Here is a 16156-nt window from a genome sequence, read left to right as displayed (position 1 = left end):
GAGACGCTGCATCTTTTACGAAAAACAACTTCTCGCTATCTGTTACCGTTTTCGTTCTATGGCGATAAACATTAAAATAGGTATCGAAACTGGAAGTGATAGTAAATTTGAACCACTTACTGTTTTGGTAGAGTGTTGTGTATAGTCATGTTATGTTGTCTAGGGATGCTGAATCGTTTACAAGAAACTACTTCTTGCTGTCACCGTTTTCGTTCTATGGTGATAAACGTTTAAACCGGAAGTGACTAATTTTTAAAGACTTCCTGTTTGAATAGAGTATTAACGGAGCAAATGATCCTATTCTTGGGACGTTGAATCGACTACAAAAAACATCTTTACAACATTTACCGTTTCTGCTTTTTCGGAAATCAGTATTCAAACCGAAAGCAATAGTAAATTTAAACCACTTCCGATTTTGGTAGAGTACTATAGATAGTAATGGTATATTATCTTGAGAATCGTTTGAAAAAAAAAAAAACTTTTCGCTATGTTATCATTTCTATTTTATCAGGCCTTCTTTCCATTTTGTACTAATACACAATAACACACTGAGCAAGGCTATGTGATAATATGTAAAAATCACTATCACGTAACAGTTTCAACACAATAACTGTGTCTTTATCAGACTTCCACTTCTTCTGGCTGCTTGGGAGTTGGTCATCACTTATATACTCTCCGCTAATCAACTTTTAATTAGGCTCCGCCTCTTCATTAAAAAGTAACACTTGTGTGGCTTTCACTTTCACTTTTAGCTGCACACGTATCCAATTAAAAGTTACTTTTTTTCGCTGGATACATTCTGTGCTCTAATTATCCTTATTTTCCTTATTAATTTTTTCTCTTTCTTTTTTTTTCTTCCTTTTCATTTCTTCTTCTTTAAGCAGAATCTTCTCCCACTCTTTATTTATCGAGAATCCTGCATTCCAATTCATCTCCTTGTCTCCTGACTTCATACTCCTTATCATTTCCCTTTTATGGTGATATATGTTGAAATCGGAAATGACTAATTTGAACCACTTCTGGTTTGAATAGATAGTTCACGGAAGAGATGGAACCTATCCTTGGACGCTGAATTGAAAGAAACCGCATGTCAATATTTCTTATTATTTTTGCTCTAATACCAGTCAACACATGGATGGACGAACAAAACTGTTCTATAAGACTTCCGACATTTGTGCAAAGCATAGTTTGAAAGTTTAAAAACTGTAATCTATTAAAACATGTGTTTTGAGACAGTACTTTTATCTTATATTATATTTCAAAATATCATTTCGATCTAAATTAGAATACTTAAAAACTTTTTCTTCTTTCATTCGACATTTAAGGTATAGAACAAGGTATTGGTCACGGAACTTTGGTCAGTCACGGAATTTTGTACAGCTTCAGGCTTTTTTTTTTAGAATAAAATAGATAAACTTTACAAAAGTAAAACAAATGAATTAATAAACAAAATAATGACATATTGTAATGCAGTAATAAGGAATAGGAGCGCATTACAGAACGATGTTCAAGTCGTCTACCAGTTCAATGACGGATTTTTCTTTTTTTAAAAAACATTTTTTTATGTGGTATTGTATGGAAATGCAATAATTCAAAATAACTCTTTTTATTCATAAGTATGTATATAAATTTTATTTCTAAAGTATATACAATAATATTACACTATAATACATTAAATGAATTAATTCACTTACATAATGCAAATATCTGATTTGCTCGTCACTTCTATTCATTATATATATAGTCAAAGCAAAGGTTTTTCACATGAAAGTGGCTTTCTACAAGGAATGCTTATCATGAATACTAGTTACACATTCATAGTTTTAACATGTACATAAGTAGTTATAGCTTACTTTCAAAAAGTATGTAGGCCCTATAGTTATACACAAAAGTTAAGTCTATCTAGAGAATTTCTCGTAATTACTTCTGCATCATGTGTCTCTTCTTATACATATTTTTTTATTATTATTTTGATTGTTTAATTCATTTATTTCATATTTTCCGAACTTTAATAATAGCAATGTTACACAATGAATTCAACAAGTAATGTCTAAAAATATACTTAGAACAAAAAGTTTAAATCTACATTATTAATTCAATGTGAAAGTACAGCCTGACTAATACATTTGTGGTTTATGATGTTCAGAGAATAAATAGCCAGTGCATTTTTTTTCAGCGTTTGTACAAAATATTCTGCAAACGTTGATATCAGGTTATACTCCCCCTTTTCAGTGCTTTATAGAGTCACTTGACTTATAAAGAAATCTAAATGCTTCTTCTTTTGAAGTATTTTATTCCGTCTGTGATTCTACTGCACTACTCTATGTTGCTTAGTGGATGACTAGTTTGTTTGTTCTCTTCGAATCACTATATATGTTTCACGATTACTTTGCACAGTGTGATTCTTTATGCACTTTTTCTCTTCGGATTTCTTTCTACTACTTTCGGTTGTTGAAGAAATCCATTATTCTCGACCAACAGATTCCTTGATGATCCCTTCTGTAGTGTTTTCAATTTTGGCGCAAGTCCATTCTTGTGCAGTCTTCTCTGTCTTCACAAAGCCATTGTTTTTGATGACTTCACGGTAGAAACGAGCAGACTCCTTCTCTGTGCGAGGCCTATCAGGATTATTAAAATCAACATGATACAAACCAAAAGCCACTCTGGAAAGAAACGGGAAAAAAATCATGAAATTACGTATTTATCACATGAAAATCAAATTGAATGTTTTAGTTTTAATGTAAGTTGTGAGAAAACATAGAAACCTACGAACACAACGCTATTCATTATCAACACTCACGACATGGAATTATCGAACGAGAAATTCTTCTTGTTATAAATAAGATGCTTTGTCCTCATATACCTGTATCAATGAAATCAGGTTAACAATGTATCAATGAAATAAACACTGAAATCAGGTTAACATTCAAAGCACAACCCCTCATTTAGGACTGTTAGCATCCTCATTTAGGACTGCCAGTTCCTCGATTTCACGTTTTGTCCTTTAGAGGCAAACAAGTTAGTCACTGCTGTTCCCACTTCCTGCTGGTTAGTGAAACATCGCGTTTTTAGGAAGTGCACCATGGACCGAAACAGGAGTAATTCGAAGGGGCAAGGTCAGAACTATGCGTCGACCTTGGCATTAGTTCGATGCCATTAAGTTCCTGCAGCTTTGTTGTATTTTCCGAGCGGAGTGTGGTTTTGCGATATCCTGTTGCAGCAGAGTGTGCTTTCGGTTTTGACGTAGTGCAGAATACATCCGCTCCAACTGTTCGGAATAAAGCTTGGTATTATGTTGCGAACGTTAGGAATAAACACGAAGTGAATTACATTCTGATAGTTCCATTACATACCTAACGATTTTATGCTCGAAATGACTCTGTTTCATGATCGGTTCTGGAAGTTGGTTCCTGCTCAACCATAGTTTGTGCAAATTCGGATTTCGGAAAAACACACATGTGACAATCCATTTCAGTAAGCCCCATCACCTAGACTTTGCAGCAGCTATCGGCACATATCCACTCTCCTGTAGTCCTATGTTGGAGTCAACTCATGTGGCACAGTGCGGCAGCTTCTGATGACTTTTCCCGTCTTCATGAAGATGATGCACTACAGTGAGCTGGAACGTAACGAGTTAGGTAGTTTGACAATTGTCGTGTGCTGGCGAATTAATTTTGCTCAATGGCGTGTCGTATGACCCAGAACCTGTTACTCTGAAACGGCCAAACTTGCCTTATCTGTGTTCTGTGTTGTTGTGCTGTGGTTCACTGCATCTTCCCTTTCACATGACAAATATTTTTTGATTTGCTGCTGCAGTGATATACCCGAGTTCAAACTCATACAGCAACAATTTATGTAACAGATATTGTTGAGCACCCATTGTCACCGCCACTAAAAATTGACAATGTATTGGTGGAGTAGTAGCCTCCATGTTAAATAGTTCACTTACCTAACTATATTTTGGGCCAGTTTCACCTTATATTTACGATAGATCATGACGTATACACCTGCCTGTTGTTTGGGTTGTAACGGCATGCATTATTTAAAAACAATATGTCCAAATTACAAAAATATCTAAATTTAATGACTTAAGATTATTTAAAAACATTTATAAATTGTTCATGTGGAAAATTGTTTAATCTGGAAAATGATATGATACACGGGCGTCTCTGGCGGGGAGACGAGGGGGTGTGTTTCCCAATATTTTGAAGTGAAAAATATTCAATATTTTATTCTAAGTTAATTTATTTACTAACGACAGAATAACATATAATAATTATTATATTTATTTGGAATATAATATTCAGGCTTTGAAACGATTATAACAAGAGTTCTTGATATACCTCAGAGGGTCCGTGAAGGTAAGCAGAAAGGTAAAAAATGAAATTCAAGATAATAAACAGGTTGGGCTAGGTAGTAAATTTAAATCACTTTCTTTGATGCCTCCCAAATTTTACATGCCAGAGACCCCAGTGATATGATATACTTCTGTTAAAGACATTAGAGAATAAAATATTTTATTTATGAGACAATTATGAATTCCTTAATGAATTCTTGAATGCACAATATTCATTTACTTTTTTTCTCTGTTTATAAAAAGCAAGCAAGCAAGAAAGAAAGTGTCGAAAAGAAATATATCAGTAACTTACGTATAGCCGATAGCCCATTCAAAATTATCCATTAAACTCCATGCTGTGTAGCCAAACACATTGCAGCCATCCAGTTTTATTGCTTTCAAACAGTTGTTTAGGAATGACTGGAAGAAGAAAAGTTAATGAAATGTTTTAAAACCATGAAGCAAAAAGAACATCAGTCTATATTGTTTATCATCCATGTATTATCTTCATTTTCGTATTCTTATATATGTAGTCACAGTGGTGTTATTCTAATTTTTAACAACCAGTTCTGTACAGTAGAGCGTCGATTATCCGAACGTCGGTCAACCGAACGACCGCTTAACCGAACTGTGTACTCGCTCGCACCTGTTACTCTCCCACCCTACCGTCCATCATCCCCCTCACTCCCAAACCAAGTTTCCCACAGTAGTCGCCGCACTGAGCCATCATTGGAACATTGCTTCTAATGGGGCCTTCATAAGGCGCTGCTGACCGGCCAAGCCGCCAGTCGCTGTGTTTCAACAATCAGCACACTTCTGTCGGTTTGGCACTGGCTGTAGAAGTAACGGCAGTATCAAAGCTGTTCACAGCAACAGCTGCGCCAGCTTAGAGTTGAGGCGTGCCGCTCCGCGCATGGCAAATAAACATGTACAGTTCGATTATCCGAATAAACCAGTTTTCCGAACACCCATGTCCCCCAATTACTTCGGATAATCGACGCTCTACTGTATATATATATACACACTAGACTCTCAATAATCCGGCCCTCAGTAGTCCGGACTCTCAGTAATCCGGCGCACATCCAACCAAAAACACGTGCACAATGAATTATCTTGTCTTAAACCTCTTGCGAGGTATTATTATATTTATAAGCCGGAGCTCTAACAGCCTGGTCGGCTATGTCTCTAACATTGTCTTAAATAAATATATGTACGAAAATGGCACGTGCCAAGATGGCCGAAATTGTCTGTTTTAAGTAAATATGTTGTTCATACTGTCACTGTAAGTAAAAGGGAGAAGCGGCGCATGTCCTCATGGAAAATGTAACACAGTGTATGAAAATTGTAACGAACATTTAAATTGTTAAAAGTACAAATTGTTAACAGTAAAATTTTAAGAAAAATAGTGAGAGCAAAGCTCCCCAACACTTATCCTCCACAGCGCCATTTCCTCAGTTATCGTGCGCATGCGCAACAATGTTTAGTTAAACAATGCTTTATATACCGTGAATATTCGAAATTGTAGCATTCTTTACAGTTCGGTTGCGTGATAAAGCATGCCACCTTCGCGTATCATCATTGCGACAGTTAAAAATTAGTAACATGTTTTATAATAAGTGATACTACTCAAGGACTAAGTTTTCTTTGAAAATTAATGTATATTTGGATTTAATAAAGTATATCCTCTATGTTTCAAAATTATATTCTTCGATTTAATAAAAGTACAGTATTATATCCCCTATATTTTCAAAATAAATAAAAAACAAGATAAATAAATAAATCAAATAAATGTCAGACACTCAATAATCCGGCCCCCATATGTGACAGGAATGGCCGGATTAGAGAGAGTCTAATGTATTGGAAAAATCTTAATCCAGCAATGGATCAACAATTGTTGATTATGTATATTATTCTTGATATCTGAGCATTTCAAATTAAGAAATAAACCCTTTTATTATGTCTAGGTATAACAAACTGTTCTGCGAACTGGAAATATTTTAACAACCGGTTCTAACGAACCAGTGCGAACCGGATGAATAGCACCACTGTATACTCATATTTCTATGTGAATTTACTTATTTTTTCCGTATCTGAATGAAACCAAACGTTGCTTGTTGTCGCCAAAGAATAGGAAAGTCGAATGAAGTATAAGTCTCGTTCAGACTAGAAAAGATACGCTGGATATTTTGTAATTAGACCAAACTAAGGCGGTAAATTATCGCTGCCTTATTTGCAGAAAACATTCTGAATATTTATTTTAAAAAACGTTAAAATACATTAATAAAATGTAAAATTTTGAAAATAATAATAATAAAAGATAAAGTAAACATTGTTATATTTGGTACAGTAAGGGACACTTCTGGATGGTACACTTTTGCCGTAAATCTCCATATGGGTGTACCATCCAGAAGTGTCCTTTACTGTACATAGTCCTATTAAAAATACTCTTCTGTACCTTTTTTCCTATTTAAAGTTTTTAAATGTGGTATTATTATTATAATAATAGAGGCAACATCAATGTATTTTCGTTTGAACGTCTATAGAACAAACATATTTGTAGGTTTTAATATAACTCCTTTAATTAATATTCCTTTGCAATAATAATAGCTAAAATGTGATTTTATTATATTTCCATTGAATAGTTTCTTACTGTTTACCACATAATGTAGTTGTTATATTTAACAATATTATACTTCTTAGTAAGAAATATTTTAATATCACATAGCTTCAAGAACCTCAAAATCTATAAGTATATGATACAAAAATCTCGTAAAGTTATTCCGAAGAAGTTTTGAACAATGTTTCAACATTGCTGGTATCTTACCTAGAACATTCAATCAAGCAGTTGTAAGCGAATCTCACAGTTTTTTTAACTACTTGTACATAAATATACATATAAAATTAGTAAATATATTTTTGCAACGTTTGTAAACAGAATTTTGATTAATTTACAATCAAGTTACCTTGTAGTATTGAACTCTACCGAGATCCATAATTTCTCCAGTATCACTGAATCCATTCTCTGTTATGATGACTGGCGGATTTCCATATTTGTCCTTAATCCAGTTTAGGAGCAGTCTCAAACCCCACGGAACAACCTATTTTCAAACATAAAGAGATTAGAACATTATATTAGGTTCATGAAAATACGAAATTTTTACAAATAATGTTTATTTCTGATTTTTCTCCACACTTTACTTTATATATACACACACTAATGACTCGTAAAATCTTCTTTTTATTGCTCTATGATGAACAGTAGAAATATATGTTAATTTTTGTATTTAAATTATACTGTATATGTCGATATAGACCATGTTTCATTTTAAATAGATAGCTCACCTTAAAATTTACTGTTTCTAAGAGCGGGAATTATAGTTGCACGAAGATTCACCGACTGAAGAAGGTAGAAGTGCCCATTGAAATGATATCGATGATAATAAGAACACTAACGCAGTAAATCAAGATGAGCTATTTATTTATTTATTATAAACAACATGCGCCAGTTGCATACCCTAATGTTACGTTTTTATTTATTGATATGGTAGAATTTGTTTTATAACTTTTGAAAAGATCCCACCCATGGTGAAGAGATTATAACAAATACTATAAGATTACAAATATACAATGAAGTATACACTTAAATCTCTTTACATATACATACGCGTAAATCGAAATAATTTAAAAGTGCGATCTAATAGTTTTGTGTGGACAAGTTTTTCAAGACTTATTTTTACGGTATATCCACTATTTATGTTCTTATGATATTAGCATGTTTAATTACAAAATAAACACGACTTACATGGAAAACGGGGACAATCTGCGAGTACCATGACGGATCTTTGGTGATGGTATAAGTTTCGTCCCAAACTGATAGACTGGTATCTTCTGGTTTACCCTCAGTTACAAGCTTTGTACTGTAATGGTTCAAACCAAAGAAATCATAGGAACCTAAAAGAAATACGTGATAATTACAAAATCTGAAATTTAATGAGGAAGATAACTCTGAAGCTCTTACCGAATTAATAATAGCTTTGATTTATTTTAAGATAATATTAATTGATATTCATGAAAGCAATAAGAATGGCTCTTTTTTCGTATGCTCTTTTCCAAAGAAGTAATAATGATCCAAATTTTTCTTGATAAAGAATCTAGTAAAAAAAAAAACATACTTAGTATATATATATATATATATATATATATATATATATATATATATATATAGAGAGAGAGAGAGAGAGAGAGAGAGAGAGAGATAAATGGCTATATGGATACAGACAGACAGATAGATATGTATATTATGTTAACCTTTATTTCTTATTTACACTCTACTTCCTTTTCTTCCCACATATATAACATGAACGCGCGTGTAAGTTTCCAATCTTTAGTTTCTGAATGTCTTTCTTTACTATACGAGTAATATTGCATACTACCCAGAGCTATATCAAACTCTACCCATAAAATTATCATAAGGCAGTAAGCTTCTATTCTTCTATTTACTGTTATTCAATGCACCTTTGTATCAGTGTACTCCTCAATCTACCCAGTAAACTTCTATTGAAGGCGTTGTTCTTAATATGTTTTGGCTTGTAAATATGTTTTGCCAAAATAGCATATACCATGTTGAAATATTTTAGTCTAAAAGTATACTTCTTCTCAACATTATAGGTATTTAGAACGATAGGAAAATTGTAATGCATGTTCTTAAGGGTATATAAGAACTAATTGTATGAATAGATTTAAATTGATATGATGTAGTATAAAAATCGTGTTATTTCTCTATTTGAAATTAGTATAGAGAAAATGTTCTGATACAAATATTTTCTAGTAGATCGATCTCAGAATCAGAAAATATTTTTTTTTTAAATGTACTATACACATATTTATTAGGAACTGTGTAGTTCAAACTATTCACCTGGTGCAGTTACACAGGTCTGCGAGCGCTGTGATTATTTGGCAATGGCGACATGCATATTATCAAGGAAAATCTTTCCTACTAGTCGATCCAAGGCACTTTCCAGAAAGGCAATAACCTAGAGGGCTTGAGATCAGATCCATCAGCCGTGCATTCATCCGAGTGACAAACTCTGGTACATGTTTCCGGAGTCACGTTTGAGTTGATTTCACTTTATATGCTAGAGTAGAATCCTAATGGAAGTTGCAGACCACATTCTGTTGTTGCTACTTGTTGAAGTTTACCGTTTCTTTCCAGCAACAAGGCTATATGAGACGTGGACTTATAGCTTAAGATGGAACCCAAATCACCGCAATGCGTTCAAATTTTAGTGGCCTCTCACAGGAATCGAACCGAAAACAAGTGCATCAAAGGAGAACGCGCTACCCACCTAGACCAGCGGACCATATTGGGATATGAACACGTTATTATTTACGCTACAAATGTGGACATCAGATTAATAAACATAATGCTGATTTACGATGGTGATAAATTTTGTATCAGAACTTTTGCTTATACTCACTAGCAAACAATAATTAAAACGTAAAATCTAGTTAGCACTCTCGAATAGCAGAATATCGCAGTTGAGACGCGTCTTTTCTGTTCGGGTTGGATCGCCTGCAGAGGAACATATTATACAGTACACGACACGACATTGAGCTATTCTTTAAAAAAAAACTTTATCCGTATTCTGTTTGCCTCAGTTTACAAAGAAAGTAATTAGATTCCCATTTCCTAAAATGTCGCTGAAATGACATCCACTACTTACACCTAATACAGTAAGATGCAAATATTACTTATATATCTATATGCGGATGACAAAACATGACCTGTACAATTATACAAGGAAGCAAATTACAACCGTATGAATTAAAGCCATGTGTTTGGCACAACATTATATGTCACTCTTTTGGCCATATTCTGATTTTTCGTTCCGGTAGTTGGTCATACTGATATTTATATGTTGGAAAAGGTTGACAATGGCTTACTTAAAAACTCTCTCCTTAGCAGTATATATATATATATATATATATATAAAAAGTGCATTGAAAGTATTTTAAATTTCATTTATAATTCTTATCTGTACAAATGTGCATATCATGCTTTGCCATCTTCGTACAGACATAATGCCATACCTTTGATGTATTCGACTTGTTCAGGTGTGAATCTTGGAAGCCTCGACTCAGTTCTTCCCTCCATTTGACTGTTTTCGTCAATTATCTTTCTCATTTCGGGTGGATAGTCGCCTTCTTTGCTAAAAATGGGATGAGCAAACCAACCCATCTGCAAAAGAAACCATTAATACTTTTCTTCCTTTTCCTTTCAACTGCATTTTTACAAACAAGTAGTGTGTATAGTGTCAGTACACATATAAAGGAATCTTGTCAAAGAAAACCAATCAAAGGAAGAAAAAAAAGCTCTGAATTTTCATGTATGAAGGAATTTGTGAAACAAAGTTGTCTTCCCTTTAAATTTCGAGTTAACAGCATATCTAGTAGATCATTGTACCAAGTGATGTGAGAAAAGGACATTTAAAAGAAAGCCAAACAACCAATTTTAATTACGAAGCAAGATCATTAACTATTTGACACAAATTTTACAACAAATACGCATAACTTGTATAAATTAAATTTGCTTTAATATTTTTTCTTATTTTTACTTGTTTAAAATTTATTTGATATTCTAAACTAACGTTCTGAAAGAAATAAAGACACGGACTAAAAACCAAAAGCCAACTCAATTATTACAGAATTGTTACTCATTCAGAACTGAAAAGAAATATTATTTTTGTTTTCTTCTTGTCAGTATTAGATACTTTTGTATATGTAATATTTCGTCCAACCTCTATGTACTTTATCAAAGATATGACGATAAAAACAAAGTAATTAAATAAAATTTTAGGAAAACGTAAAAAGTACAGAAAATCATTCTGGTCAAACACAGAGACATCATTGCAGTCAATTCTTAAGGGATAAAAGGTAAGATTATTTTGTTGTTATAAGTTGACAGATACAATTACTTCTCATATTAAAAAGTTTGTAGTGGTAAAGAACAGATTGCAATGACGTCTTCTATTTGAGAAACTTAACTAACGCACAGTGTTGGCGTAATTATTTTAAAGTAAAAGGATTCAAGTCTTTCTTCTCAGTCTGGTAGTTAGATAATAATCACATTTGTTTTTTATTCCAATTGTATAATTTTTTCCCTGTCAAACTAAAATATAAACTACAATATAAAAATTATTTCTTAAGTTAAACGGGAGGTTAGGTGATAACGTATTCCTTTACTAGTATAGAATTTCAGCTCCAAACACACAATATTAGCTGTCTTATTCTCAGTCTTCTTTTAAATTTTTATTTTTGTTTTATTTTAGAAAAATAAAGTTATGTTTATGAACACATGAATCATACCTACTCCATGTACATAACGTAGTTAGGCAGAAGATTCCAAGACTATAAACTATTGCAAGTATGTACTACAGCTATTCCATAAGTAACTGTTTTAAAAGACAAAATACGTACATGGAACTGCATAGCTCGTTCTGCAACAGCTCTGTCCTCTTCTGTATCTGTCTTAGGATGAATCCACAAGGAGTCCAGGGCGATACCAACTTTACCTGTTCATAGAAAACGAATAAAATAACTGTTTTACAATTTTCGTCCTCTAAGCTAATATAAAGATATGATAAAGGACAAAATGTTTCGTGGATAATAGAATAGAATGATACAAAGCTTAGTCATAAATCTTGGAATATTTTCATAACTGAAAAAGCAGTCGCTTGTATACGCCATGACCGACCGTAAGTGCAAAGTCAAACTGGTTTAAGAGGAGAGTGAGGTAAGAAGACTATTTAACACGGAGGCCGCCGCTTTCTCAGTATCTTCAGTCACTTTTTAGTGGCAGTGGCGTTGAGTGCTCAACAACGTCGAATATGTGAACTTTTGCTGTATGAGTTCGAACTCGGGCATACCCAAAACATTTATCATGTGAAAGAGGAAGGTGCAGTGAACCACACCACAGCAACTTCTGTGTTAAAGAAATTTCGTGCAGGCTCTAAAATGTCGAAGATCAGTCAAGGTACGATTGCCAGAGGGTAACATATTCTGAGATCATACGACACGCCATTGAGGAAAATCCATCCACCAGCACACGATGATTGTCAAACCAACTCGGTATGTCCCAGCACACCGTAGTGCGCCACCATCACCTCGCGAAAACCTTCAGGAGCTGCTGCATTGTGTTATATGAGTTGACTTCAGCTCAGGCAAGAGAAGAGTGCCGACAACTTTTGCAAAGCCCACATGATAAGCGTCTCCTGAAACGTATTGATCACATGTGACGAGACATAGGTGTTATTCAGAAATCCTAATGTGCAAAGACAGTGATTGAGCAAGGGCCAACTACCAGAACCTGTCGTCAAACAGGACGGTTTCAAGCATAAAGTTGTGTGATGGAATCACGAGGAGTAATTCATCTCGAGTTCGTTTCTAACCCTCGTTCCACCAATGTGTACCTTTGTTCCAAACAGTTAGAGCGGATGTGTGCTGAATTATGCCAAAACTGAAAGCTCGCTCAGTGGCAACAAGATAACGCAAAACCATACTCGGTTTGGAAAAAGAAACCAACAATTCTGGAACTTAATGGCATAGTACTGATGCTACACCCGGCTTATAGTCCTGATCTTGCCACTCTGGATTACTGCTGTTTAGGTCCATGGTGCACTTCCTAAAATCACCAACCAACAGAGGTGGAAGCAACAATGACTAATTTGTTTGCCTCTAAGGACAAAACATGATATTAACTTGGAATCGAGGAACGCAGGAAGGTAACTACTGATAATCCAAAATGAGGAGCTGTGCTTTGAATGTTAAGCTGCTTTCATAGTTCATTATGCTGTAATAAATACAGGTATGATGTGTACTAGAATATTGCAAGACTTATGACTAATTATTGTTATAGAATTATTCCTTAATACACGTTGAGGAAACAAGCTGAACAGAGAAAAAAGTTAAGATATAAACAAAACGAATGTAAAATAAAATAATAATAAAAAGTAAAAGTCATCAAAATATTTATCGTATGCAATTAATAAAAAATAAACAAAAAAAATAGTTTATTTTATTATGCAACTATTTCCTTACCATTTTGTGTGCAGCGATATTTTTCGTCATAGAGATGCCACGCTTTAGCATGTGCTAAGAGCCAATGATGTCCAACTACGTAGGCCTCATCGCCGGGGTTCTTTACGCCAGGTGCAAACATTCCTTTCTCGTATCCCATCACAGAAAATATCCTTGGCTCATTCAGGGTCACCCAGTATTTCACCTTGGGATAAAAATATATAATCTTATTGAAAATATGGAAACGAACGACGCAGAGCAAGAATGAAAAAAAAAAAAGACATAATGTATATAATAATGTAAAACTTAATGTTTTTCTTTTTTTCTAATTTTTCATTTTCTCTCTCTCTTCCTCTGTGTATATGTATATACTATGTCTTCCACTTGCAAACAGCCTTTTCACATTTAAGTAATTTTAAATATTCGTTAGAAAAAGGTACTGAATACGAATATAAATCAATTCACTATTGCACGCAAGTTAAGTCCTAACATTTTCTAAAACTTATATATAATTTTATTTATATCCTAATAAAGAAAATAATATGAGGAAAATAAGTGAAAATAATTTCCTTTTATGGAAATTTCAAGGAAAATTTCGAAACTACAATGGAATGTATTGAGTAAGTGTATTAAATAGTACTAATGATTTGATTTATCATTTTTGTTATATGCATTCATGATTTCAATTATGCAAAATTAATTATTTATTAAATATAATATCTTTAGTGTCAATTATTTGTCTTAACATTATTAGTAATAGTTAACAATAAATATTTTTAATATTTGTTCAAGGAGTTTTCATAAGAAGAAAATAAAGGTTTTTGTGTTATGCTTTTACAAAATAATAATAACAATAATAATAATAATAATAATAATAATAATAATAATAATAATAATAATAATAATAATAATAATAATAATAATAATGTATATGTGAAAATGTGATAAATATATTTTGTTTTCAAGAATTCTTGAGCAATACAAGACTACGCGTAAACTTAAACAATTGTTCAAATTATTCAAATTAATACTCACTTATTTGGAAAATTAATAATCGAAAACTAGTTTTAATTAAGATATTAAATCTTTCCTTTACTGATTAAGATTATCATAAGTCGAGCAATCGTTACTCTCCAAATCTCTTGGTTAAAGTCAAAATTATCTAAACAATATAAGTACATATTGTTTCACATATTCTAATAAATGTTTTGAGTAATGGCGGATCTAGAAGATAAAACTGGGGAGGCAGCCTGAGTCCAGACTATAATAGATATATCATGAGTTTACTATAAACTTTCAAAAATATATAAATAATAGCTTAAATTATTTTTGTCAAGAAAACTGGAACCCCCGTACCCGGGCTAGATCCACCACTGCTTTTTAGGTAATTCTTAAGAAAATATATTTTCTGTAAATTCACATAAATAAAATATACTATGTTCACATAAGTTAGCTACAACACTATCTTGACTATTAAAGATCATCCTATATCTGAATTGTAATACTCTATAAGTGAAAGGAGTGTTAAATTCTATGCCAGTTTTTCATTACTTTTGACTGTTGATTAATATGTTTATCAATCAAAAAACAGCCATTATTATAAAAGTATTTTTAGAATGTTCTTAATAAATATATTTATAGATGTCTTACTAAAATTTATTAACTACAAGTATTTTAAGCTAAAAATATTTTGGTATGAATCTTGTTTTTAAAAAAATGCAGATGAAATCCTTACCCTGTCTCCAAATGTTCTATAACAAAAGTCAGCGTATTTTTCAAAGTGATCTACTGTGCTTTCATTCAACCATCCTCCATCTTTTTGAAGTATTTGTGGGATATCCCAGTGGAAAATGGTAATCTATTATTAAAATAAAAAACAGAAATAGTTTTAATAAAAAGTGAGTTGTACGAATTACTTACTAAAAACCAGTAAAAATATTATCACACAAGAGTAAAAAAACAACAACAAAAAAAAAACTATGCAACAAACTCTTTCGCGAAATATTTCATCAGATATGAAGGAAAAGTAGCAGGACAATAAAATAAAAATTAAAAAGTATAAAACAAAAAAGTATCTGAGCAGATTCCAGATGGGCGCCATATTTTACAAATATAATGAACCATGGTTGTCCTACTATTGAATAAAGTTATATCCAACTTCTCTCAAAAACATATGGATTAATGTAAAAGCAAAATATTTTTTTCGTACATTTCTACAGACTTTAAATATTTACTGATATTTAAAATGTACGGAATCCCGATGTTGCAATAAGTCATTAATGCAACATTGCAAAATTATGTACTATAACAATCATTTAAAAGAAGAAGAAGATTCAAGGTGACATGTTATAAGAACCACACGTTTAAGAAATATGCGGCATGATAATCGTTTGCTAATTGCAGTGGACTTCCTGACAGCAATATGTTATTTTGTTGACCTAGTTCACAATATCTTACGCGAATGAAAAGTACACTTTACTTCAGCAGCTTCTTTTCGTTTGGACCGTCCGTATGTGAACCTACTACATATTGAAATATTCGTGAAAAATATCATATAACAACTTACCATTGGTTGAATGCCATTTTTCAGCAACTCATCTATCAAATTGTTGTAGTATTTAACTCCTGCTTCATTCACACAATCTGGAGTTGCTTGAGGAAGCACTCGGGACCATGATATGGAGAATCTGTAGAAATTTACCTGTAAATTCAAATCGAACATAGGTATTAGTAGTGAAGGAAATG

At 32.8% G+C, this 16156-nt stretch overlaps 1 protein-coding gene across 2 annotated transcripts in view; it reads right to left on the bottom strand.

The window, feature by feature from the left end:
- Window positions 1-1585: 1585 nt before the first annotated feature.
- LOC145690574 (myrosinase 1-like) overlaps window positions 1586-16156 on the bottom strand; it is a 52396-nt gene continuing 37825 nt past the window's right edge. For both annotated transcript variants that reach the window (XM_081765602.1, XM_081765608.1), the window contains exons 4-12: window positions 15978-16112; window positions 15147-15269; window positions 13433-13616; window positions 11813-11907; window positions 10427-10574; window positions 8139-8287; window positions 7300-7434; window positions 4650-4756; window positions 1586-2663 (exon numbers count right to left, since the gene is read on the bottom strand). In XM_081765602.1, the coding sequence (XP_081621728.1) occupies window positions 2465-2663; window positions 4650-4756; window positions 7300-7434; window positions 8139-8287; window positions 10427-10574; window positions 11813-11907; window positions 13433-13616; window positions 15147-15269; window positions 15978-16112 (1275 nt within the window). In that variant the 3' untranslated portion in view covers window positions 1586-2464. The remainder of the gene's footprint in view (window positions 2664-4649; window positions 4757-7299; window positions 7435-8138; window positions 8288-10426; window positions 10575-11812; window positions 11908-13432; window positions 13617-15146; window positions 15270-15977; window positions 16113-16156) is intronic.

Source organism: Thermobia domestica, chromosome 1, assembly GCF_964235325.1.
Source record: "Thermobia domestica chromosome 1, izTheDome1.hap1.1, whole genome shotgun sequence".
NCBI classification, from domain to species: Eukaryota; Metazoa; Arthropoda; class Insecta; order Zygentoma; family Lepismatidae; genus Thermobia; species Thermobia domestica.
This window is presented reverse-complemented; position numbering and strand designations above follow the sequence as displayed.